We start from the raw sequence: 21,808 nt of genomic DNA on the forward strand, positions 1-21,808 counted from the left end.
AAACGAGATTGGCGGGAGCAGTGCATGTGCACCGCTTACGCAGGCGTGGAGAAGAAAAAAGGACAGTTGACTGGAAAACACAACGGCTGAGTGGACATGAGGGATCGAGAATTCTGTGATGGGGGTACAAGGGGCGGGACCAATGCGCAATACTCCGTACACACTCAAAATGGCGCTTTACTAAAATTCAATACCGGTTTTTATCAGAAAACAAGATGTGTAAACAGAAGAGATACTGGCCGCTGCAGCACGCCGTCTCATTCGATGGACAATGACATGTTGATTGGCAAAGGATAGCATCCCGCACTTTGCAACCCACAGCCATGCTCAATGGGGTCGTCAATTCTTGCCCACGTACGACGTATGGCGAGATCCAACTGGTCGTCTTGCGTGCTTCGTGGGAGCGCGGGCGTGGGCTGACTAGTAACTGATTGTGAGGATTTCTCTAGTCTGTGACTGGGTGATAAAAAACGCGCGATAAAACAAAGGCCTCAAGTGATTGGTCATATGGTGCAACAGAGACAAATCGGTTGTACATGCTTTGTTTTATTAGACACGCAGGTAGAAGAACAAAAGGCCTAGTTTAACCAATAAAATGGGAATTTCTAACCGTACACCCGCAGATCGTGGCTCACAGGTTTTCAAGGCTTTCTTACGCGGCACGGCTTTGGAGTGTTGAGGCAGGTTGGTGGGGGTCGGAAGCGACATGAAAGAGTCGCTCAATGGTCGATGCTATGGGGAACGTTGGAAGACTTGGTCAGCACTCGGACATTGCATGATTTGTTGAACGACGTCAGGGGGTGATTGTATGTCCAGCGAGGAGGAAGGTAACAGGGAAGGGGCAACGAGTGCGACGTAAACGAAATGCAGGATTTGACTTACTCTTCCCAGGTTCTGCCTTGTACGGCCTCGAGCTCCTCTGTTGTCATGCGGTGGCCGTTTGTAAAGTAGCCTTCAAGTGACGAGGAAGAGACACGGTTAGTCAAAAGTTCGATGTTTCCTAAAACGGATGGTGGTCTGGTAAGTAATATCTTACCTGCATTGATCTTGGCGTCGATTTCCACTCTTGAGTCCGCTGGAATCCATTCCTCGGGAAGCTCGACACGTTCGTGAATTGGAATCCTAAGAGACGAGGCGACAAGAGTTAGTCCGATATCAAACTAGGACAGAAGAAAGGTTGCTGGTTGTGGGCGTGATGTTCATACCCTTGGCCAACGATGGCATCGTATTTCATGCTGTAAGACGATCCGATTAGCACAACTTGCATTTGATGTATCAAATAAACGAACCACTAGTTGTATATCCTTAAAATATACGTACTTGCTCATGCTCAACATCCGGTCGATCTTTGTGATACCAAGCCAATGCAGAATGTCCGGCATCAGAGCCTGGAAGCGCATGTCCTTGACGCCGGCAATGTTCTCAGTCCGCTTGAAGTAGTCGGACGCGCGGTCTTCGCCTCGCTTTCTCGCGTTGTACACAACTTTGGCACTCAACGTTAGCATAAACCATCATTAAAAGGCTCGCCATATATATCGAAGAGAATGGAGCCGGTCATACGGTACTAAACAAAAATTGTCAGTATAGGGCAACGGCGAAAAGAAAGGGAGCCACATGTGATGAGTCGGCTCAACTCACTTTTGTTACTTCACCAAGGGCACGCCCCTCCTTTCTGAAGTAGATCACAACACCGCTGCCTCCGTTCTGAGCCTCCTTGACAGCCTCCTCAATACCGTAAATTAGATACGGCCGGCATGTGCAGATATCAGAGCCGAAGACGTCGCTTCCGTTGCACTGTACGCATGTTAGTAACTCATACTTCTCAGACAAGTGCTCATTGAATGACTGCGGGCAGTCACCTCATCGTGGATTCTCAGTGCTAGCCGGACGCTCGCATCTGACATTTTCGCAGGATCGCCAAAACAGTAAACAGTAAGGCCGCCAATGGGAGGCAGGAAGATCTTGATGTCGCCGCGAGTGATGAGCTGTCATGAAGTTAGCTAACAATCAAGAGCCATAGCAACAGGTTATATGCACGTTGGCCAGAGCTCACCTCGGGATAGCTGCCGCCTGTATGTTCGAAAAGGGATCGGCGAAGAGTGCCCTCATCTGATAGCGTTAGTCTGGTTATGTCCGCATCTGTCACGCCGATAGAATACGTAACTCACCAATGCCAAATCTCTCAGCAACTCCTGGTAAATACCAGACCTAGGATAGCATTTGTCAACACCTATCGTTAACTGTTGAGAGCTAAATAGGAGCTTCTTACTGGTTCAACAGCGAACTTTGTCACTGCCAACTCGCCCTTGTCATTGAGGCACACCTTCCCATCAGGAACACTACATATGGCGGCATGGTCGTTAGCAAATAGATTATCGCGAGGTGGGTGCAGGGATATATTCGAAGGTGATATCAACACGCACAGTCTGCCTTTACGGACACTTTCCTCAAGTTCTGGAAGCTGGAGGCACGGGTTAGTACAGTCGAGCACACTTGGGCCTGGAAAGGTAGAAACGAACTCTCATGTGCGCCCTAGTGATTGCAATTGTAGGGCGAATGTCAACTTGAAAATCATTAGCTCTCAACTCAAAACCGATATCGCCTATCGCACCTGGTAAACGCACCATTGTCTTTGTCCATCACCTCCTTGAAGAGAGTTTGAGGTATGTGGCCCCAAGGATCCATGGCAACAATCTTCTTCTTGTCGTGCCATTGAGGGAATGGTCCGATGTTGACCGCCGGCTCGGTGTTGGTAAAGTCGGGACTGTCAAAGATTAGTTTGGATAAAGGGTACTGAATTTAATTCCCACCAGGACATGGTCTACGAACCGATGCTCGGCATTCAATTGTTGGCTCGCAACCGCGAGGGCGTAGTAGATCGAGTATGAACCGCCGTGAGCTAGAAGAAAATTGTGTTAGTACATACATATGGGCAGAGAAAGCCCTGTTACAATTGCGTCTTACCGCCAATGGCTATTTGTATCAAGAAATTTCGTTAGCAATAAATAAGCTCTAATAATATCAACAGCATGTACCAAAGGAAGCTCACCGTTTCGCCGGCGGATCGTCGATGGAGCGCGAGAGACAACGATGGGGCCACGCTCTGTAGGATCTTCGGCGCCCCAGTTCATGAGAAACGGGTTCACGCCGATCTGTTTAGGGTACGTCCTAGGGGTCCATATCAACACACAGCACGTATGGGATTGGCAGAGCGGTTGCGGTACTCACGTCAAGACGATCCTCGAGGTGAAGGTGGACTTTGGGCTTGACGACAGTATCGGGCTGTTGGCCAAAGCATTGTCGGCTTCGACTGGTGGTTCCGACACTGGGTTGGCGATTGTGACCGGAGCGGACAATGCTGCAGGGCTCAGAGCAGAAGCCGGCGCAGAAGCCGTGGTCGGAGCTGGCACTGCAATAGACGACTTGACGGCTGCGAGAAGCTCGGCCTGAGTCTGCTGCATCTTCTCCAGGATGCCAGCGATGTGTTCCGTACCGACCAGGCCGGGGCTGGTCGCTGCATTTCCGTTGGTGGCCATTGTGGGCGAGATGGTTTGTCGAATGATTTAAAAGGGGGGGAGATTGCTTCACGTAGCACTACGTGTATCGATTGGGCAAGAAAGGGATTCAATCTCCGAGAAGAACGGCAGGAACCGTGGGTGAAAAAGGGAGACGGATTCAAGTACGAAGGCGGAACAGAGAGGGAAAGCACGAGGGGTAAATAGGGAGAAAGCGACGTAGGGGCAGGAGCGTTCCACGGCCAATTTAGTAAGTGACAACTAATACGGAAGTTGTGACCGATGACCACAGGAAGCTGCTTCCGATTCTTGTCATAAACAGAGAGAGCTGGGTGATGGGAAGAGTTCAACAGGGCAATGAATATTAGTATACTCCGTACAAACAAGATAACGGAATATCCGGAAGAAATCAAGCGCTCCCAAGACTCGCAAGCTGGCCGGCTGACCGGGGTAGCTCCGGACAATTTGCTAGATGGGAGGTGGCCAGGTTCGATGTGAGGATAGAGCAGGTGGGGAAGGAACCGATAAGCAATAGTTGACTGTGGGAGCATACTACAAGTACGGAGACATGGGACGATATCATTATCTATATGTAGTGATTTGGAAAGTGCGAACTGGGAGCATAAGCTGCGCACATCAGTAACGCACTCTAGGTGAGTGTGAAGGCAGGTGCACTGGCCTCTCATTTGCCGCACCTGTCCGCATCGGCGTCAAGCTACTCACAAACAAAGCCACCGCTTTCTCTGTTTCTTGCTGTCAGACAAAAGTGACGCCTCTTCGACTCACTCAATGTCCAAGACCGGACCCAGCCGGTAAGGGCATGTGACATATTTTTTGGCTGTTATCAGCAACATCCCTTGGTCGTTGGTTGTGTTCAAACCTGTCGGAATGCTGCTATCAATCACGGGGTCCACAAGCAGTTAACCTAAAACGGACACGGCGCGGGACAGGTGAGCGACGACAGGTGGCCCATAACCTGTGCTGGACAGGTAAGAAAAGTGGAGGCAGCTCGTTCCTTCTCGCAGGAGCATGTAGAACGTGCGAGCGAATGACAATCAACTGGGGTTATGTCTTGCTTGCAATGGCCTTGGGCTCTGAGCGACAGAGGGGTTACGAAGTAGTTCACCGCCTGGTGAAGTGGCAGAGGGGCACGCACACAGCGCAAACCTGCGACAGGCGACAAGCGCTAGTTGTAGTTGTAGTTGTAGTTGCAGTTGTTGGCTTGCTGACTACTCCCCTAAAACACATAACTCTTGCCCCGACAGCGTCCGTAATCCAGCCATTTGCGCAAATCGAACAAGCAGCCGTTGGGACTACAGCGATCCAGAGTCACCGCCCTTTCACGACACGCGACACGACGGGCCTCATCCATCTGCGGTTAATCGTCCCTGTCGTTCGTTCCCACCTCGAAAACAACCTTCAAGCGTCCCCTCCCTTCTCCCTCTCTACCCTCCGACGGCCGGAGTTCTTAACTCGACATGGGTAAACGGAAGAGCTCCAGCAAACCTCAGGGACCCAAGAAGGTAGGTTGTGCAGCTCTTTGCGCATGCTCTCGGTCCGGGCGGCGGCCCTGTCCAGCTAGGCACGAACCTCGTTGCTGACATTGATAGGCTGTCCCTCTGCCTACGACCTTTACCTGCCTCTTCTGCAACCACGAGAAGTCTGTGACCGTGAAGCTTGATAAGAAACTCGGCATTGGCTATTTGGAGTGCAAGGTCTGTGGCCAGAAGTTCCAATGCGCCATCAACTGTACGTCCCGTGCGCCAATACGCGAACGTGTCTCGAAACAAAATAAACAAAGGAATAGGAGGAGAATGGCAGCTAACTTTGGACAGACCTTTCCGCAGCCGTTGATGTTTACGGCGAGTGGGTAGATGCAGCTGGTAAGGAAATCTCTTCGCGTTATTTCTTGTGCGTGTGCCTTTGCGTCAACAAACGATACGCCGACTGACACAAACTCGTTTAGATTCCGTGGCCAAGGAGAAAGTCGAGAATGAGACCAGTGGTGGCCGACTGGGCCTCGCCGATTCGGGTCGCTATGCGCCTGGCCGCGTAGGCCCACCATCGCGAGACATTGACGACGACGACGATGGCGGAGACAGACGATACGCGGGCGAAGGCATTGTGGACGACGATGAATACTGATATGCCGCGTATGTACCCCGTACTGGCATCAGTTGAAGGTGGTGGGAAGGCGTACAATGCCAAACGACACCCTGTCTAGATTTACAAACTGCTACCAGCTGTGCTACAATGTTGTGATTTTCTGAAATGCAAAAACAAAGGGGTTTCATGGAAGAATACACGAACTGGATTCATGTGGATTCATACAAAGGACTGGTTGCAGGGAGGCAGGATCAAAAACGGATGCGGTGATGGTTGGCGTTATTAGGAAAAGGCCTGGAGATATTTGTTTTCTTTTTCACCTGTCCCTAGTTTGGGTTTGCATGTACAGATAACGGATACTTGTACTATTACATTGTGTAGTAACGATCGCCAAAGTCGCCGAGTCCAGGAATGATATAGCTGTGTGAAGATATGTCAGCGTGTGAACGATAAGAATAACCAAACGCAAACGCTTCGAGAGGGTCGCATCATACTTCTTCTCGTCGAGGCCCTCGTCGATGAACGCCGTGACCACCCGCAGCTTGGGGAATTTGCTGGCAAATTTGGACACGCCTTGGGGGCTGGCAATCAGGTTAAGGAACAGTATCCGCTCCTCAGGCACACCTCGCGATTTGAGCACCTCCACGGCCATGATGGCCGATCCGCCCGTTGCAAACATGGGGTCCAGCAGCAGCACCCAACGGTTGGCAATGTCCTCAGGCAGCTTGTCGTAGAATAGCTTGGGTTGAGCCGTCTCTTCGTCCCGCTGAATAAGGATCTTGCCAATGCGCACCGACCGGCAGCAGTCGCGGAGACCCTGCTCCATGGCCTCACCAGCACGCATGATGGACACACCGCAAATCTTGCCCTGGAACTGAAGGCCCGCGTAAGGCCGGCCAACGGGCGTCGTCACCTCTCGTTCGACCGTAGGCAGGTGGTTGAGGCCCTCCTCCACCAGCAACCGGATAATGCGGTTTGAGTAGAAGATAAAGTCGCCGCGGTCAGTGTTCTTGTCGCGGATGATGCTATGCAGCTGTGTTAGTATAGGTGACACTGGCTACTCACCGCACAGTACCACCTAGATGCTCAGACACTCACGAAAGCAGGGCAATTAGCTGCGGCGTCTGTGGGAGCACCGTCACGGTCTCAAAGTTGACTGGTGTTGAAACAGTGGCCGAGGGGTTCTGGCTCCCGATCCGGTAGTTGGGGCCGACGCACTGCGTCGTAGCGGTGGTCTTAGAAGCCATTGTTGGGGAGGCAGAGGGAGCTCCAGAAGTTAAACAGTTCGAAAAGAAAGCTCACGTTGTTGTTATGTGCACGTGAAAGAGCTGGCTTCCGTTCGTGAGTGGTCTCGATTCACAATTCACGATATTGGTCTGTACTCCTACTCTTTGCGGGGTACTGCCAGGTGTGATTGATCGAGGGAGGGTACAGAGCTTTATCTGTAAAGCTGCAATGCACGTACGGTGAGCTGTGGTTTATCTTTATCTCGAAGAATGTCGCATGACCCGTGTTTAAGCTTTCTCTGTAGGTTGTGAACTTTTTCAATAGACGGGAGTCTAAACCTTTACGGTCGCCTAGTCTACTGCGCCAGTCGTTTTATCTCTGCCTTTTTTTGCCCGCCGCACCTTCCCAGTCAAGGAACTCCCCAACAAGCTAAACCTCGCCCAGTGCTACTGTTTACTGCCACGACTAATAGACGCAAGTAATACGAATGCCGATAAAGCTGTAACCGCGAAATGATGTAGCGATACGGGCTTGGATTTCCTCAAGGCAGGTATCCTTTGCGGATGCTGGCGACAACCCTGTCCGCACTTATCTTTTGCAACAGCGGCGGAGTGGGGAGAGATGGTTAATAATACAGTGCATAAATACAGTGTTTAAGTATATCTTACACCGTAAATATACTGACTAATCCAGTGGCTCGCTCCCAAATGGACGGCTTCTAGTGGCTGTTACTTTGGCGCTTGCGGCCTATCCCCGTTGCGACAGGCGTCATCACAGTCATCGGCCCCATTGGCCAGCAGTTCGTAGCCAAGCCACCTTCGAATCAAGCCCAATTCTGTGCAATTTCTGTGCCGCTTTCACTTGTCCTTGTCGCGGAAAGCAGGATCCTGGCTTCTTTTGTAAACAATCTTTAATGATACAATCGTTCCTTCCCTACCCCATCATTTGTGTCGTGCGACCACTGGCACCCATCGCACCTTCTCGCGGCATCCTTTCTCCGAGACAATCCTGCTTGGTACATACGGTTGCGCCTTCTGTTTCCATTTGTGATAGGCCCCGGCTCACGCGCCAACTCTTCTCCTGACCGCCCACCAATATTTATATTCACTACGGCCACATTCACGTATCGCGACGCCAACCTTCGCCTTGCCAACTACAGACCTGTCGAAACAGCGCTCGCGCATGGCAACATAATCTACGAGGCACTCATCACGCGAGATCGCCTAGTTCTGAGGGGCACGATTCTACACTGGACAACTGGCTAGCTTCGCCTGCGCACCATTCGAATCGCGCCTCGAACCCACCCTTACAGAAAACACCCCTCTCCTTTCTTCGAACATTATCGACAGCCATCGGACACCGACAAGACGATTGGGCTTCGCGAAGCGGCTCTGCATCGATTGATTTGCCCAGGGGCGGTTGCGCGCGTCTTGTTTTGAGATAATGTCGACATTCAATGATCTGGGCCAGCGCCCCAAAAAGAAGCCCTCAACGACGTACAACGGCAAGCCGGGTCTCAAATCCCGGTCGCAAACATCGACACCACCCATCACCGGCGCGTCGGAGTCCTCTCAGTCCGGTTCACAAACTCCGGCAAAGGACATCTACGAATACGACTTTGTTGACGATGTGCCGCCACCACCGAAATCCGTAACGAAACCGCGACCCTTGTCTTCCGCACGCCCACCATTGACGACTCCCCGACCGAGCAACAAAAGCACAGCCAGCACGGGTCTCGCTCCATCACCGATGCCGGCGTCTACTGCTACGCCGCGCCATCTTCCTAGTATTAAGAGAGGCAATACGACACGGGAGACGCTCGACGCTGTGCGCGGTGTGAAACGGAAGCCATCTCCGAACGAGTCTACGCCTATGTCGCGCCCCAGTGCAAGTGCTCAACGCCCAAGTACAAGCACCCAACATCCGAGTGCTAGTGCCCAGCGTCCCAGTGCCGGCGCACAACGTCCGGCTGCTGGCTTTGCTGCTTCGTCTCCTCCAGTCAGCAGAAATTCATACTCGACACAGGCCAAAAAGGTCCAGCGGAGATCGCCCAGCCCAGGCCCTACTTCGGTCGGTGCGTCATCTCCGCTCTTTAAACAAAGCAAAGCGATTGGAAAGGTCACAGAGTCGAGTTCGTCACGGCCGGTCAGCTCGCCTCGTCAACGCGCTACAAAGACTCCACCAAAGGAACCGGCTGGGTTGAAGAGCCCCCTGGGTATCCGTTCACCATCGGCATCACCAAGAAAGACGCTGTCAACGTTTGCTGCCGCATCGGCTACGACGGCCGTTCGGAAATCGGGGTCAAAATCGCCTCACCCGATGCCCATCCGTCCGGTGGACAACCTACCTTCGAACAGCGGCCACGCGACGCCGCGAAAGTCACCTCAGCGGCCAGCATCGGTTGTGCGGGAGGTTTATAAACCGCCGCCGTCCACGCAAAGAAAACGTCGCCGTCTGATCGATACCCTTGCCTCTCAGATCGAAGACGAGTCTTCCTCGGATGAGGAAGCCAAACCGGCCGAAGACCCCGCTGCAAAAGACGAGAGCGACGGCAATGCAAGTAGCGACGAAGACCCTATCTTGGCGAGATACCGAAATGTACGCAGCACGCCCGTTAGCGAGGGCCCGGGAGGGCACATGGACTTGGACAGCCTGGCGACAGCGTCGCCCAGCAAAGTCTCGATCGCTCCATCGACGCCGGCTACGATCACGCGGCGCACCACGACAAGACGGCCCGGGGTCAAGTTTACATACAACCTGGAGAGAACGATTTTGGCAGAGGAGCCGGTGGAACTGGGTGGACCTCAGGGCAGCGATCTGTCGCTGTTGGAGAGCCTGCTTCCTGAGCCCGAAGCGAAGCCGGCTGCGTTTGACTTTGACGAGGATATGGGTGGGGCATCACAAGGTGCCATCCAGAGCATTCACGAGCTTCGCCAGGCGGGCGCCAATAGCCGGTATGCCGACGAGCTGGTCGACATCATGGATCGCGTTGGTGCGCCGAGCTCTGGCAAGCCATCGTCGGCCAGACGTTCCGCGCTCCTCGAGATGGTCCACAAGCTCCAGGAAAAGTCCTTCCTACGCCATTTCAGGGACCACGGTGCCGAGATGCAGCTGTTCCGGAATGTTGGGAAGGAAACAGACGTCGTTGCTGGATATGCCATTGCCGGTATTGTCGTCACGCTTCTGGCTAGTGGCTCAGCATCTCACCGCCTCTTGCGCGAGCTCCGGCAGCAAAAAATAAAAGACCTCTTCCTGACTCTCCTTGCGACCGACTCGGATATTGTGAGCTTCTCGAAAGATCGGAAAGCCAATGTCTCCAACCATATGCGCCAGCAGCTGGGCACGCTCAAGGAGACACTAAGGAAGCTGTCGGCCATTTGGAAGCCTGCGTCTGGCCCTCCATCGCAGCTGTCGCCACGGACGGTGTCATTGAAGGCTCTGCACATGTTTGCGCAGCAACTGCAGTCCGAATCTGGTGGTGTGAGTGGCATCGACGAGGACGACGGCGCTCTATCTGCGGCACTCACCAAGGAACTGTTTGGTATTATTTCGTCTGCTCTTCCCTCAGCTTACGACGACGACGGGTCGACACCTGAGTCCCCGCTTCTGGCGTCTGGGCTATCGAGCGATGCCGACTCAGCGGATCTGTTCCTGTCGCTGTCCCTTTTGGAGATGCACTCCGTGTCAGCTATGCAGTCTGACATCAGTGCCGAGTGGACGCGGCACTACCTACCAATCATCGCCAGCGCGTTAGGCGAATCCCTGGAGCGCCATGAACAGAGCAGTCTACGCCTTAACGACCTCGAGCTGCTGGTTTTGAAGCTGGCGCTTAACACGGCCAACAACAACCCAGATGCTGCACGATACTATGTGGACAAGGGCTTGCTGCGGCAGCTAGCGGAACTGAGCTCCGGCGCCCTTGCTGGTGTTGTTCGCTCGGCGAAGACGGGCGAAGAGTTTGCCTCTGACGCACTGAACGAGCTGCTGCTCATGCTCGGTGTGATGATTAACTTTTCGGAGAACGATGCTGCTGCGGGCGAGACCCTGGAGCAGGGTGGTGGCCTGGCCGTTTTTGACCGGCTGGGCAAAGCGTTCCTTGACGGCACTGCGGTTGCATCTGAGGTGAGCCTTTCTGCCTTCATTTTTGTCACTGCAATGACTGCTATTGTGGTGTTTTTTTTCCCCTGCTACTAAATGCGAATGCTAACGTAATGTAGGCCGACTCGGAAGAAAAGTCACAGCTTAACGTGGCATTTGCGTATCTCTCTATTCTACTCGGCTACCTCTGTCTGCATGACCCCATCTACCAGGCTTTCAAACTGCTTTCTCCGAGCGGCAACCTCAACCCTCTTCTCGAGTCGATCCGGCAATTCATCACTCTGCATGACCAGATCGGAAAGGCCGAAAACTCGGAGCACGGCGCAGAGGCTAGCCAGTTCACAGCCCGCCTCCGGGCGCTGACCCAAGAGCTGGATGCCCGATCGTACTAAGGGGAGAGTGGCTGTTGTGTTCTTTTCTGACGTCCTGGATTTTCTTTTCTTGTACAAATATCACGACTTTCAAACAGCTGCGGCGGAAAAGAGCGAAAATAGAGGTCGGTGGAGTGGAGGGCGCTGGTGGCATGATGGGCAATAAGGGAGCTCACCAGCTTCAATTCTTTTGGTGTTTTTGAGAAAGGGAGATGCGTTGCTAAAGACATGGGATACCCCCTTGTTTATTTTTCTTTTGCCTTCGCGCTGGTTTGCAACAATATGAAATGATTCATGCCCCAGACCCAACTCAGGTACTCGTATTGAAGTCATGCAAACGGGGTTTCGATTTTGTAGACATTGGGTTTCTAGTATCAACATTCTCTGGCGTTTCGCACCTCACCAATCTTCACACAAGCCTTGAGAGCTCACTCATCCGTATAACGAGGTCATTCCACCGAGCGGCGGATCGACAAGACAGTCGACACGTAGATCTGCTACAAGACTGAGAAGAGACTGTCGAGATTCGTTTGACAAACATTTTTTATATTTGTTTGCTCTGTATGTTGTCATTACTGTACTTTTGCTCAGCGCCAAGCTTGTGTTAGTGGTTGGCAGCCCCATTTCACGTGAACACTTTGGTGCTTGGGCGCAGATGCTTTTGGTCATCCAGGCCGTGTTGCTTCCGTACCGCACTTTCCCACCCTTGCGCTGTTGAACAGCTGACCGCTGGCGAGTACCTTTGTGTAAGACAAACAAACATGCAAACAGACGGAAAGACGGAAAGACGGGCACGGCTCATTACAGCCTTCCAGACGATGGAGACGAATCAGAGAAACAAAGGCTCGTTTGCGCCTTCCCGTAAGCCCATATCATGAGCTGTCCAAATTAGCCAGGTGCAAACGACAAAAGAGGGGAATCGCAATCCAGTAGTTCATGATAGTTGGGAACTTGTTGCAATTGGTAGCGTCAGATCAACCTAGAGCCACGTAGATGCCAACAAAGAGAGCGGTCGTCTAACGTAGGTGATCAACACAAACAAACGTCTGCACCCGTGTGGCGCTTTTGGTGAAGAGGTTCCTGCCTTGGGCTAGACCATGGTGGGCAGGTAGGGGGCCTGGCGCCGTTCGCACCTTCCCCTACTCCATCCTTTTTCTACCTTGCCATCTTTCGCCTCTTGCGTTTCTCGTTTCTCCTGTGACTACTTTGTCTATATTCTTCCGCTTCCCCTTTCCGAAGAAACGTCTCAGCCGCCTTCCTCCTCTCTCTTGTAAATTCACCGCCATATCTCCAATACATCTCCCATCACGTCGCGAATTCCAGGACCTGACAATCTGGGAATCGCCAAAATCCCCCACCGAAGTTCTTTTCAGGTGCCTGGGAACCAGATCGCATCGGGCTTTGTAACGTTTTCTTGATTCGTCCTTTTACCAGGCCAATCGCCGATTTCTTCCTTTGGGCGCCGGTTTGCCATCTTTCTTTAGTCTTTAAGCTTCTTCTCAACTCTCCAACTCTCGCTCACCCAGCTTTTTTGCAACGCCGCGCAAACAAACAACGAGTTGTTTTGTCGTTCACCGCCGCTTCGCGTCCACTTGACGAATTTCGTTGTCGCAGAACCGTGAACTTCCTAAACCGGGCTCCCCTCCTCACCTTGCCTGTTCCAGCGGTGCCTTGCATATCGCAAAACGACAACTCCCCCTCCGATCCCTTCTTTCTAGAAAACCTGCGCGCCCACCTGCAGCGGCCACCCCCACGCGCCTCTGTTTCAGCCTTTTGAAATGCCATCACCGTCCAAGCAGCGGAAAATCGCCATCGTTGGCAGCCGCTCTGTCGGTATGTCTTTGCTTTGCAGCCTTCTGCATTTGCTTTCTGCATTCTGCATAGATGTCTTCCGGCCTTCTTCTCCACTAACATGTCTAGGCAAATCTTCTTTGGCGGTCCGCTACGTCGAGGGACACTTTATCGAGAGCTACTACCCGACCATTGAGAACACGTTCAGCAAGGAGATCCGCTACAAGGGCCAGGAGTACGCCACCGAGATTGTCGACACCGCCGGCCAGGACGAGTACAGCATCCTCAACTCGAAGCACTTTATCGGCATCCATGGCTACGTGCTCGTCTACTCGGTCGCCTCCAAGCAGTCGTACGAGATGATCCACGTCATCCGCGATAAAATCCTTGACCATCTCGGCGTCAGCTGGGTGCCCCTGGTCATTGTCGGGAACAAGAGCGACCTGCGCCCCGAGCAGCGCCAGGTCACTGTGGAGGATGGCAAGAAGCTGGCCGAGAAGTTTGACTGCGCCCAGATCGAGGCCAGCGCGCGCTTTGACACCAACGTGGCCAAGGCCTTTGAGCTTCTGATCGGCCAGATCGAAAAGGCACAGAACCCCAACGAGCCGCAGGACGGTGGAAAGTGTGTGGTGATGTGATCCCTGATCGATATTGGTTGCGGTTGCGTGTTTTAGAGTTTGGGGTTCTTCGTCCTTGCATCCCGTCCTTTCGACCCTTCCTTTCTCGCGTGCCCCTTGTAGATGGTAATTTGCGGATGGACTACGGAGTATACATGGTGTTATGTTATTTTGCATATGGGCAACAGGAGGGTCTGCCTTACACTTGCATTCTTTTGTTATTTTTCTTATGCTTCGTCTTGCATATTTTGCGCTTCATTTGCATCTAGTCTTGCTTCCTTGCATTCGCGCCTCTTCTGTATATGGCGGGACCAGGGAGAGATCTTTACGTTTTCTGCTCGAGATTCTCGGATAGGACAATCCAATACCATTACTTGCACTCTTTTGTCTATGTCTTTCTTTCATTGTATGTCGTGCAGCCTGTCTAAACGAAGTGGCTGCCCGCAGACCGTTTGAGACAGCCGTGTCTCACTTGGCATAATCACCACTGCACATTCATACGCATACGCAATTTACAATTAGCAGGTACTGAAATCACGATGCAATTCTCACGAACAAAGACGCTGGCAAGCTGTTGAATGGTATTCTGTAAAGTACAGCCATCCTGTATCCATACTCGATTTTTCAGTGTTTGCTGCGTTATCGCTCGAACGTGAGGGGCACCCGTTATCGCGCCAAGGCTGGCCCATGCTTTCGAGCTGTATAAACAAATAACGCCGTGCTCCGTGCAGGGGGGCGGGCACGGCTGGCCTGCCCGCGGCCAGCGCAGCTTGCACCCCACCAAGCTAGCGTTCCAGGCCCTGTAGTTCTGGTCGCAACATTTACCTTACCCTTTTTGGCTCATACAGACCTCACATACAAACCCAACTTAGCGCACCATGCCCCTCCTTCGGCTTCAACAACCAGTGCCCTGGCCCTCAGTTGGACGAAGGCGCCGCGCCAGTAGCCCAAAGTAATTGGACAGCGCCAAAAAAACGAGCCCGTCCAAAAAACTAGATTGGCCTGATCGTTCAGCTTTGTTTGGCAAAACGAACAACGACCTCCTCCGCGAACCTCAACTTTCGTCCCGACTGTTTTGCAATCAGGCTCCGTTTGGTGCTGCTCCTGCCGTCCCAAATTTGTACGTAACGACCTCTCATCCTACTCTTTATGCTCCTGCCCCTCTTTCGTCACTTGTGTTCTCTGACTCTTACAAAAAGCCAACAGCATCGCTGCATCGCCGCATCGCCGCATCGCATCACGACCTTTTTTTTGGCCCCCGACCGCCCTACTCACCAAAGCTCCAGAACTTCGAACTTTGAGACTAACAACCCCGGCCCAACATGCTCGACGTTCTCGATCTTATTGTTGAGCGCGGCGGCAATCCGGCTGCCGTCAAGGAGAGCCAGCGCGTGCGTCTTTTCTTCCTCTTTGGTCTCCGCCGTTTCACGTCACGAGAGGCAACTCTTCGTGGTGCATTTTGGCGCCCTGTACCGGTCCGACTGGGCTAACGTTTCTTGCAGCGCCGTTACGCGGACCCCGATGTGGTCGATAAGGTTATTGAGCTGTGGCAGGACCACCGTCGAACCCTCTACGATGCTACGCAGTATGTGACTTCTACGGTTCTTGGTTTGGCGCATTGCATGGACAACTTGCTGACAGACGACCTTTTCTCTTTCTAGACTCAATGCCAAGATCAACGATATCCGTACGAACCGCCAGCCTGTCCTTTGTCCTCCCTCATCACCATATGTCTAACAGAAACCTCCCCTACCCCCAGAGAAGCAGATTGGCGCAAAGAAGAAGGCCAAGGAGAACGCCGACGACCTCCTCCAGCAGAAGATTGCGACCGAGAAGCAGAAGAAGGACATGCTCGACTCTGCCGCCGTCAAGGAGAAGGCCATGAACAAGGCCCTTGGCACCATTGGCAACCTCATCCACGACTCCGTCCCCGTCGACAACAACGAGGACAACAACCCCATCATCACCACCTGGGTACCCGCTGACCGCGAAGTTGCCGTTGGCGAGGAGGACCGCAGCAAGCTGTTGTCGCACCACGAGCTGCTTCTGCGCATTGACGGCTACAACCCGGAAGCCGGTGTCAAGGTGGTTGGTCACCGCGGCTACTTCCTCAAGAACTGGGGTGTAAGTGGTATCCCGATTCTGTGACATTTTTGGCAGTGGTTTGTTGGTCGCCATGCTAACACTGGATTTCAAAATAGGTCTTCCTGTAAGATATACATTATACTTGCCCTTGTTTTTTTTTTTTTTTTTTTTTTTTTTTTGTGAAGAATAATTTTCATCGACTTACCAAAAGAAACTAGGAACCAAGCCATTATCAACTGTAAGTTTTACAACTGTTGGGCATCCGTCAAATTACCCTTGTATACTGACACGATTTAGATGGTCTGGAGTTCCTCACACTAAAGCATGGCTACACTGCCCTGCAGTCGCCATTTATGATGTATGTTGGACCTCAACCTCCTATGATAGTGTTGGATCTCATCTTCTAACACATTTCAGGTCAAAAGAGATCATGGCGCAAACAGCCCAGCTTGACGACTTTGAGTACGTTCGGAAACCATCGTTTGACTTTTGGCCGAGTCGAGAGGTAGCAAGCTGACCATTACAACAGTGAGCAACTCTACAAGGTTGTCGACGGTGACTCTGAGAAGTACCTGATTGGTAAGAATTTTTATTTATTTATATACATTTGTGATACCAGGGCGCGTGGCTAACTCAACGACTTGTAGCGAGTGAGTACTCTCTAAACTTTCCGGTCTGAGGTTTATCACACAGGACAAGCTGACTAGGCGTCCAGCTTCGGAGCAACCGATTTCTGCCTACCACTCCGGCCAGTGGCTCCAGGCAAATGAGATGTAAGGCACTTCCATACGCAATTCCATATAGGAAGACTTTCTCTAACCATTTACTACAGGCCGATCAAGTACGCTGGCTTCAGCACATGCTTGTAAGTAACCATGCGTTGTCCGTACTTCCTCCGAAAGCCTTTGAAGGCTAATTCATCACACCTCAGCCGTCGCGAGGCTGGCTCACATGGCAAGGATGCGTGGGGCACGTTCCGCGTTCACCAGTTCGAGAAGGTCGAGCAGTTTGTTCTGTGCGGTATGTATCTGTCTACTCGCCGAGAGACACCGCCTCCCACGGCCTATTCACTCACCACTTACACTTTTGCTAGACCCCGAAAAGAGCTGGGAGCAGTTCGATGCTATGATTGCCAACTCAGAGGAGTTTTGCCAGTCTCTGGGCCTCCCCTACCGCGTTGTCGCCATTGTCAGCGGTGCCTTCAACCAGGCTGCCAGCAAGAAATACGATCTTGAGTATGTCGCTGGTCAACCCCTACTTCGTGGTATGACTTGTGCTAATTCGGCTCCAGGGCTTGGTTCCCCTTCCAGGCGGAGTACAAGGAGCTTGTCTCCTGCTCTAACTGCACTGACTGTATGATATGACTCCAGGACCCTAATTACCCCGAGGAATATTTGCTTATATGTAAAAACAGACCAGTCTCGCGCCCTGGACATCCGCTACGGCCCGAAGACCCAGACTGATGGTAAGTGTGCTGTTTTATAAAGTACCCTTATTATGACTTGAATATGTACTAACTTCGTCTCTAGTCAAGAAGAAATACGTCCACTGGTAGGTGGATGCTTGAACATATGCGCTGCAATGTGACAAAATATGACGTTGTTCTGACCGTATACCAGCCTGAACTCTACCCTGACCGCTACCAGCCGCACCATGTGTAAGTTTCCGGAGGTTTCACACCCAAGGCGTGGGGGATTGGTGGATATGCTTTTGTGATACGAGGAATAGTGATATGCTAACAAAGTCAGGCGCTATTCTCGAGAACTTCCAGACGCCAGAAGGTGTGCGCGTTCCGGAGCCCTTGCGCAAGTACCTACCTGGGTAAGTGACTTGCGCCGCTCTTCAAAATCAAAAACATGAGGGAGAAATAGAAGGTCGTGCTGACAACGACAAATAGTGCTCCCGACTTCATTCCCTTCACCAAGGAGCTCCCCAAGGACTCTACCTCGCAGAAGAAAGCCAAGGCCGCCGAGAAAGGCGCCAAGCCCAAGGTCGCCGCGGCTGCCGGTGCTGTTGCAGCCGAAGTCGGCAAGGCGGCTGATGCGCTGAAGAACGTCAAGGTCTAGAAGGACAACGACGGTCGACCAGTAAAATTGCAACGCAGGTAAAGTAAAAAACGAGAATCCATCAAAGAAAAAAGAAAAAACGCCAAAACGGGGCGCCGTTTAGCGAAGGGGGGCAAGCATGCGAAGCGAGTGATCGATGCCGAAAAGGCCCATACCACTTACACCAATGACGACCCCGACAACCTTGTTTTGGGTTTGCACAGCCGGTTGGTTGAGTTGTGTTGGGGGGTGGGCGTCTGTATTCTGGTAACACAAACTGGGTTGCTTTGATTTGGCCAAAAAGGAAGTTGAAGTGCGAGACGTGCTGCAGCTCAGACAAGACAAGAAAATAAACTTTTTTTGTGGTAGTCAAAATTTCAGCTACATCCACTATATGTCCCGGCAAGATATAAAAAAATGAAGGGAAAGCCAAGCTTCATGAAAAGGGTAACCGGCCGGCTTCAGGTTCAACAACCTGAGACTTGAGCTCATATATAATAACACCGTGTGTGTCTCAAAAAGCTCGTATGCCCATTTTGGCAACCTCCTGTCCAAAACGCTCACAGGGCTGAACTCCCAATGTTTCTCGACCGCATCTCGTCGTTTTCATTGCCATTTATTGGCGGGCGGGGACCATTCGGACTTGACAGGAAAGACGAGACTACAGTCCGTATCAAAGGAAAAAGAAGACCGGTAAAAGCGAACAAGGTATGGGCCTGTCGAGAGTTGTGCAACCGTGTTGAACATCACTCTTCTTACCTGAGCCGTAATACCGCTTTGTGGTACATAAGCGCCCCAAGGCACAAAAGCTACGAAGGGGACGGGCGGCTGGGATGGAAATAAAAGCCAGTGGTGGCACGAACGGGCAAATGCGTTTTCGTAGTCTCTGCCCGTTTGGCAGCGCATATATGAAAGGAACAGACGTACGACGTACGGCGTACCAGCAAAACCGGGGTACCGTTCCTAAGAGGCTGGCAGGCGGTGCGCTTCTTGGGGCGAGAACAGACGTGATTGTCGTGTTCTCGATGGCGATATATGGCGAATGTAATGAAGAAAATGCTTGCAAGAGTGGCATTGCCGGCTTTGCCAAACGGGGAAGTCACAACGGAACAGACTGACGGTTGATGTGGGAAGGGGAAACGTCAAGGCACGGAAAGAACGGGTGGAATGGCCGGATAGAGCGCCGTCCGTAATTGCCTTGTTTTTATTACGAATGGCGAAGAAATGCGTTGTACGGAAGGTGCGAGTGGGACAGACAACATGAATCCGAGCTCGGTTTTACTGCTTGCCGTATGTGCCCTGGACAAACGATTGCATCCGTTCGCATTCCCGCCCAGTCCGACATGAAACGGGGTGAGAAAAAAGACATGTACGAGGAGGAAGTATTGCGCAACATTGAACCGGGGCAAAAAAATAAAAAATGCACACTTTCGTCGGTGAGTTCGTGAAATACAGCATATCAACGAAAGAATTATGCTAAAATGAGGCGTACAACGGGCTGAGCAAAGAAGGAACGGCCCAGTTGCACAGGTTCCTCCTATTCATGTCCGTTTATTGCTGTTTTCTGTTTAAAGGGGAAAGAGGTATTATTATTAGGGATCGTACGTCGATAAATTGGTAATACGGGACTACCAATCGCTACTTCCCGACCGGAGCAATAAAGAAGATAAAACAAGAACAGGAAAGAAAACACGTCATATGCAAAAGGCGGGAAGGAGCGGTCGACAGTCAAACAACAACGCGGAAGGCATGCCACGACACGCTCCCAGAAGAGTCCAGTCGATGTGTACAATTGGGTGCGACCATTTTTCTTTCTTTCAACGCGACATGCCAAAACACCCTTTAACCCAACGCCTTTTTCTTTGCCCCTTTTCCTACTATGCATATAATAGTATCCATCTCATCCTACGACACTCCTCCTAAGTTCATATACACTACCGAATCCGACTACATCTCGCCTACTTCTCTTTGACCTGACCTTCAGGATTCTCGTCTCCTGCATTCGACGGATATTTTTATTTTTACCCGAACTTTTAGTTTCTATTCTCTCTGATTTCGATATATTGGCCTTTACCTTCTTTGCTTTGATCTATCTGCTGCCTATACCGTACGCGTTTCGTCGTACTCTCCTAAAGGCACAAAAACGTCAGATGCAGCTTTCGAAATAGCTAAGCTACGCTGTGCAGCTCCGCTAACTGTGAACAACAAAACTGTATTGCAAACTGCACCGGCAAGATCCGCCTCCACACGGCATGAACTAGCCTGGACCGACTAAGATCCAACAGTACGGCAGTGCATTCTCCACCAGCTTCCAGCTTCTTTTTGGCGGGTGATTGCAACTGCCATTGCGACAGGCTAGGCCAATGACGCAGGAAGCGCAAACGAAGCGAAAGCATCGGCCTCGGTGCTCAAATGGGGTTCCCTCCAAGGCTACAGCCGCTGTTGCAGCCCACGAACAAGCTGAGGTGGTAGGCGCTATTTTATCCTGCCCCTTTTGTGGTTTCTTTTCAGCAGAGTACAGTCTGTTGCTGGTGAGTTTCGTTGCATTCTGTCTCCAAAATCGCTTTACCCCCTCTCCGTCTTTTTCTTACATTTGCGTTCCTTTTTTATTGCAACCTACGAACGTGCAGAAGCTGTTCTCCATTTGATCCTTGGCTAACACTTGTGGAACTCCAGAAGCACGTGGGCCACGAGCATCCAGAAGACAACTGCCCACAATATTGTGGTAGCGGCTCGAATAGTAGGCTTGCGAGCTCTGGCATCGGCCAGGCTAAGGCCGTGCATCTACGGTCAAGAAAGAAGATGGGAGAATCTCCTGCGTCACGGCCTGCATCTGTTGGTGTTAATGCAACCTCTGTCGTCATCAACGGCTTTCCAGACGACAGTGACAGCATGAGCGACAATGATGAGAGAAATGGTAACGAAGAGCCCCAGTTTGCAGACTGTCCCGTGGACGGGTGTCACGAGTCGGTGATTGTATCAGAGATGGCCTACCACGTTGATCTACATGCGGTCCTGGAGTACCAAGACACGCCAGTGGAGGACGGCGATGCCATCAGCAAGGGCAAAGAGAGCGTGAAGACATTGGCTGTGGCACCCAAAGTGGCGAACCCATCCCGGACGCAGGCACGGGCGCTCAATATTGACGGCGGCGCACATGGCACGCAGTCGGTGAGGGCGTCATCAGTTCCACCCCCGCAGCGGAGACCACAACGCACGGCCTCGCGAAAGTCCACGGACTCGTCTCGGTCCGTTAATGCCGGGGGGCGTTCGGATACTAAAGAGAGCCGGGAGGAGGTCGCTTCCACCCCTCAGCCACGCGACGACAGCCGTGAGCGGCACCGTGAGCGGCGGGAGCACCAGCGGAACCATGACCTACATAGCCGTGGCCGTGGCCATGGCCGAATCCACACAGGCGAACTGGGTCTTTCCACGCTGGGACAGAGCGGTGGCTCGCATCAAACATTCCTGTCTCGCAAGCCCTCGAAGACTGTGCGTTCTTTCTTGGCCATGTTCTCTGGCGATCCTCGGAAGCGTGCTTACTCTGAGCAATCTGACCGGGGACGCGGGGACCGGGACAAGGAAAAGGACAAGGCTGTCATACCGCTTGCCTATCGGCATCGGCATTCTTCGAGCACTAAGAACAGCACTGCCAAAGCGATGGAGGCCGTGTCAGAAGTCCCAAAGCGCCTCGGTAAGGCCGAGCTTGGCAAGTTTGCGAATGAAGAACGGATGCCGGACGCGCTCGCAATCTACCTCAAGACCGAATGGGGTGTCCGCCACGAAGGTAAGCCAGCAATCGGAGGGTCAAGAAGGGTGCCCTATATATTTCTCTGACACATTTCACCAGGCATGATTCCTTTCCTCCAGGGTCTTCTTGAGCAGAACCCAACTACTGAGTATGCCTATCTCTGCGACCCTTGTGTCGTGCACGTGTCTAGGTTACCCAAAGA

At 52.2% G+C, this 21,808-nt stretch overlaps 7 protein-coding genes across 7 annotated transcripts; 5 read left to right on the forward strand and 2 right to left on the reverse strand.

The window, feature by feature from the left end:
• Positions 1 to 878: 878 nt before the first annotated feature.
• On the reverse strand, positions 879 to 3,536 carry SPBR_06616 (GTP cyclohydrolase II; the record flags this gene model as incomplete). The annotated part of the gene is made up of 15 exons (XM_040764872.1): positions 879 to 952; positions 1,037 to 1,122; positions 1,206 to 1,235; positions 1,321 to 1,463; positions 1,639 to 1,794; positions 1,860 to 1,985; positions 2,054 to 2,109; positions 2,169 to 2,208; positions 2,270 to 2,339; positions 2,424 to 2,461; positions 2,520 to 2,563; positions 2,625 to 2,764; positions 2,830 to 2,899; positions 3,050 to 3,168; positions 3,229 to 3,536. 15 exons carry the CDS (start codon positions 3,534 to 3,536, stop codon positions 879 to 881), a joined length of 1,500 nt encoding a protein of 499 aa, XP_040616646.1.
• A 1,457-nt stretch (positions 3,537 to 4,993) lies between these two features.
• SPBR_07855 (transcription elongation factor) lies at positions 4,994 to 5,660 on the forward strand (the record flags this gene model as incomplete). Its single annotated transcript, XM_040766109.1, has 4 exons — positions 4,994 to 5,038; positions 5,126 to 5,264; positions 5,363 to 5,398; positions 5,482 to 5,660. 4 exons carry the CDS (start codon positions 4,994 to 4,996, stop codon positions 5,658 to 5,660), a joined length of 399 nt encoding a protein of 132 aa, XP_040616647.1.
• Positions 5,661 to 5,989: 329 nt separating this feature from the next.
• Positions 5,990 to 6,868, reverse strand: SPBR_07698 (uracil phosphoribosyltransferase; the record flags this gene model as incomplete). The annotated part of the gene is made up of 3 exons (XM_040765952.1): positions 5,990 to 6,041; positions 6,116 to 6,646; positions 6,720 to 6,868. 3 exons carry the CDS (start codon positions 6,866 to 6,868, stop codon positions 5,990 to 5,992), a joined length of 732 nt encoding a protein of 243 aa, XP_040616648.1.
• A 1,423-nt stretch (positions 6,869 to 8,291) lies between these two features.
• Positions 8,292 to 11,338, forward strand: SPBR_06532 (uncharacterized protein; the record flags this gene model as incomplete). Its single annotated transcript, XM_040764788.1, has 2 exons — positions 8,292 to 10,970; positions 11,090 to 11,338. The coding sequence occupies 2 exons, from the start codon at positions 8,292 to 8,294 to the stop codon at positions 11,336 to 11,338; spliced, it is 2,928 nt and encodes a 975-aa protein (XP_040616649.1).
• A 1,757-nt stretch (positions 11,339 to 13,095) lies between these two features.
• Positions 13,096 to 13,746, forward strand: SPBR_07857 (uncharacterized protein; the record flags this gene model as incomplete). Its single annotated transcript, XM_040766111.1, has 2 exons — positions 13,096 to 13,150; positions 13,238 to 13,746. The coding sequence occupies 2 exons, from the start codon at positions 13,096 to 13,098 to the stop codon at positions 13,744 to 13,746; spliced, it is 564 nt and encodes a 187-aa protein (XP_040616650.1).
• A 1,301-nt stretch (positions 13,747 to 15,047) lies between these two features.
• On the forward strand, positions 15,048 to 17,876 carry SPBR_06573 (seryl-tRNA synthetase; the record flags this gene model as incomplete). The annotated part of the gene is made up of 17 exons (XM_040764829.1): positions 15,048 to 15,116; positions 15,228 to 15,310; positions 15,387 to 15,412; positions 15,485 to 15,849; positions 16,134 to 16,168; positions 16,228 to 16,272; positions 16,340 to 16,389; positions 16,526 to 16,583; positions 16,643 to 16,675; positions 16,742 to 16,830; positions 16,904 to 17,045; positions 17,102 to 17,163; positions 17,225 to 17,275; positions 17,340 to 17,361; positions 17,430 to 17,467; positions 17,559 to 17,631; positions 17,708 to 17,876. The coding sequence occupies 17 exons, from the start codon at positions 15,048 to 15,050 to the stop codon at positions 17,874 to 17,876; spliced, it is 1,410 nt and encodes a 469-aa protein (XP_040616651.1).
• Positions 17,877 to 20,657: 2,781 nt separating this feature from the next.
• On the forward strand, positions 20,658 to 21,754 carry SPBR_07505 (uncharacterized protein; the record flags this gene model as incomplete). The annotated part of the gene is made up of 2 exons (XM_040765759.1): positions 20,658 to 21,642; positions 21,741 to 21,754. The coding sequence occupies 2 exons, from the start codon at positions 20,658 to 20,660 to the stop codon at positions 21,752 to 21,754; spliced, it is 999 nt and encodes a 332-aa protein (XP_040616652.1).
• Between the last annotated feature and the right edge of the window lie 54 nt (positions 21,755 to 21,808).

Source organism: Sporothrix brasiliensis, assembly GCF_000820605.1.
Source record: "Sporothrix brasiliensis 5110 chromosome Unknown Cont20, whole genome shotgun sequence".
Taxonomy (NCBI): Eukaryota; Fungi; Ascomycota; class Sordariomycetes; order Ophiostomatales; family Ophiostomataceae; genus Sporothrix; species Sporothrix brasiliensis.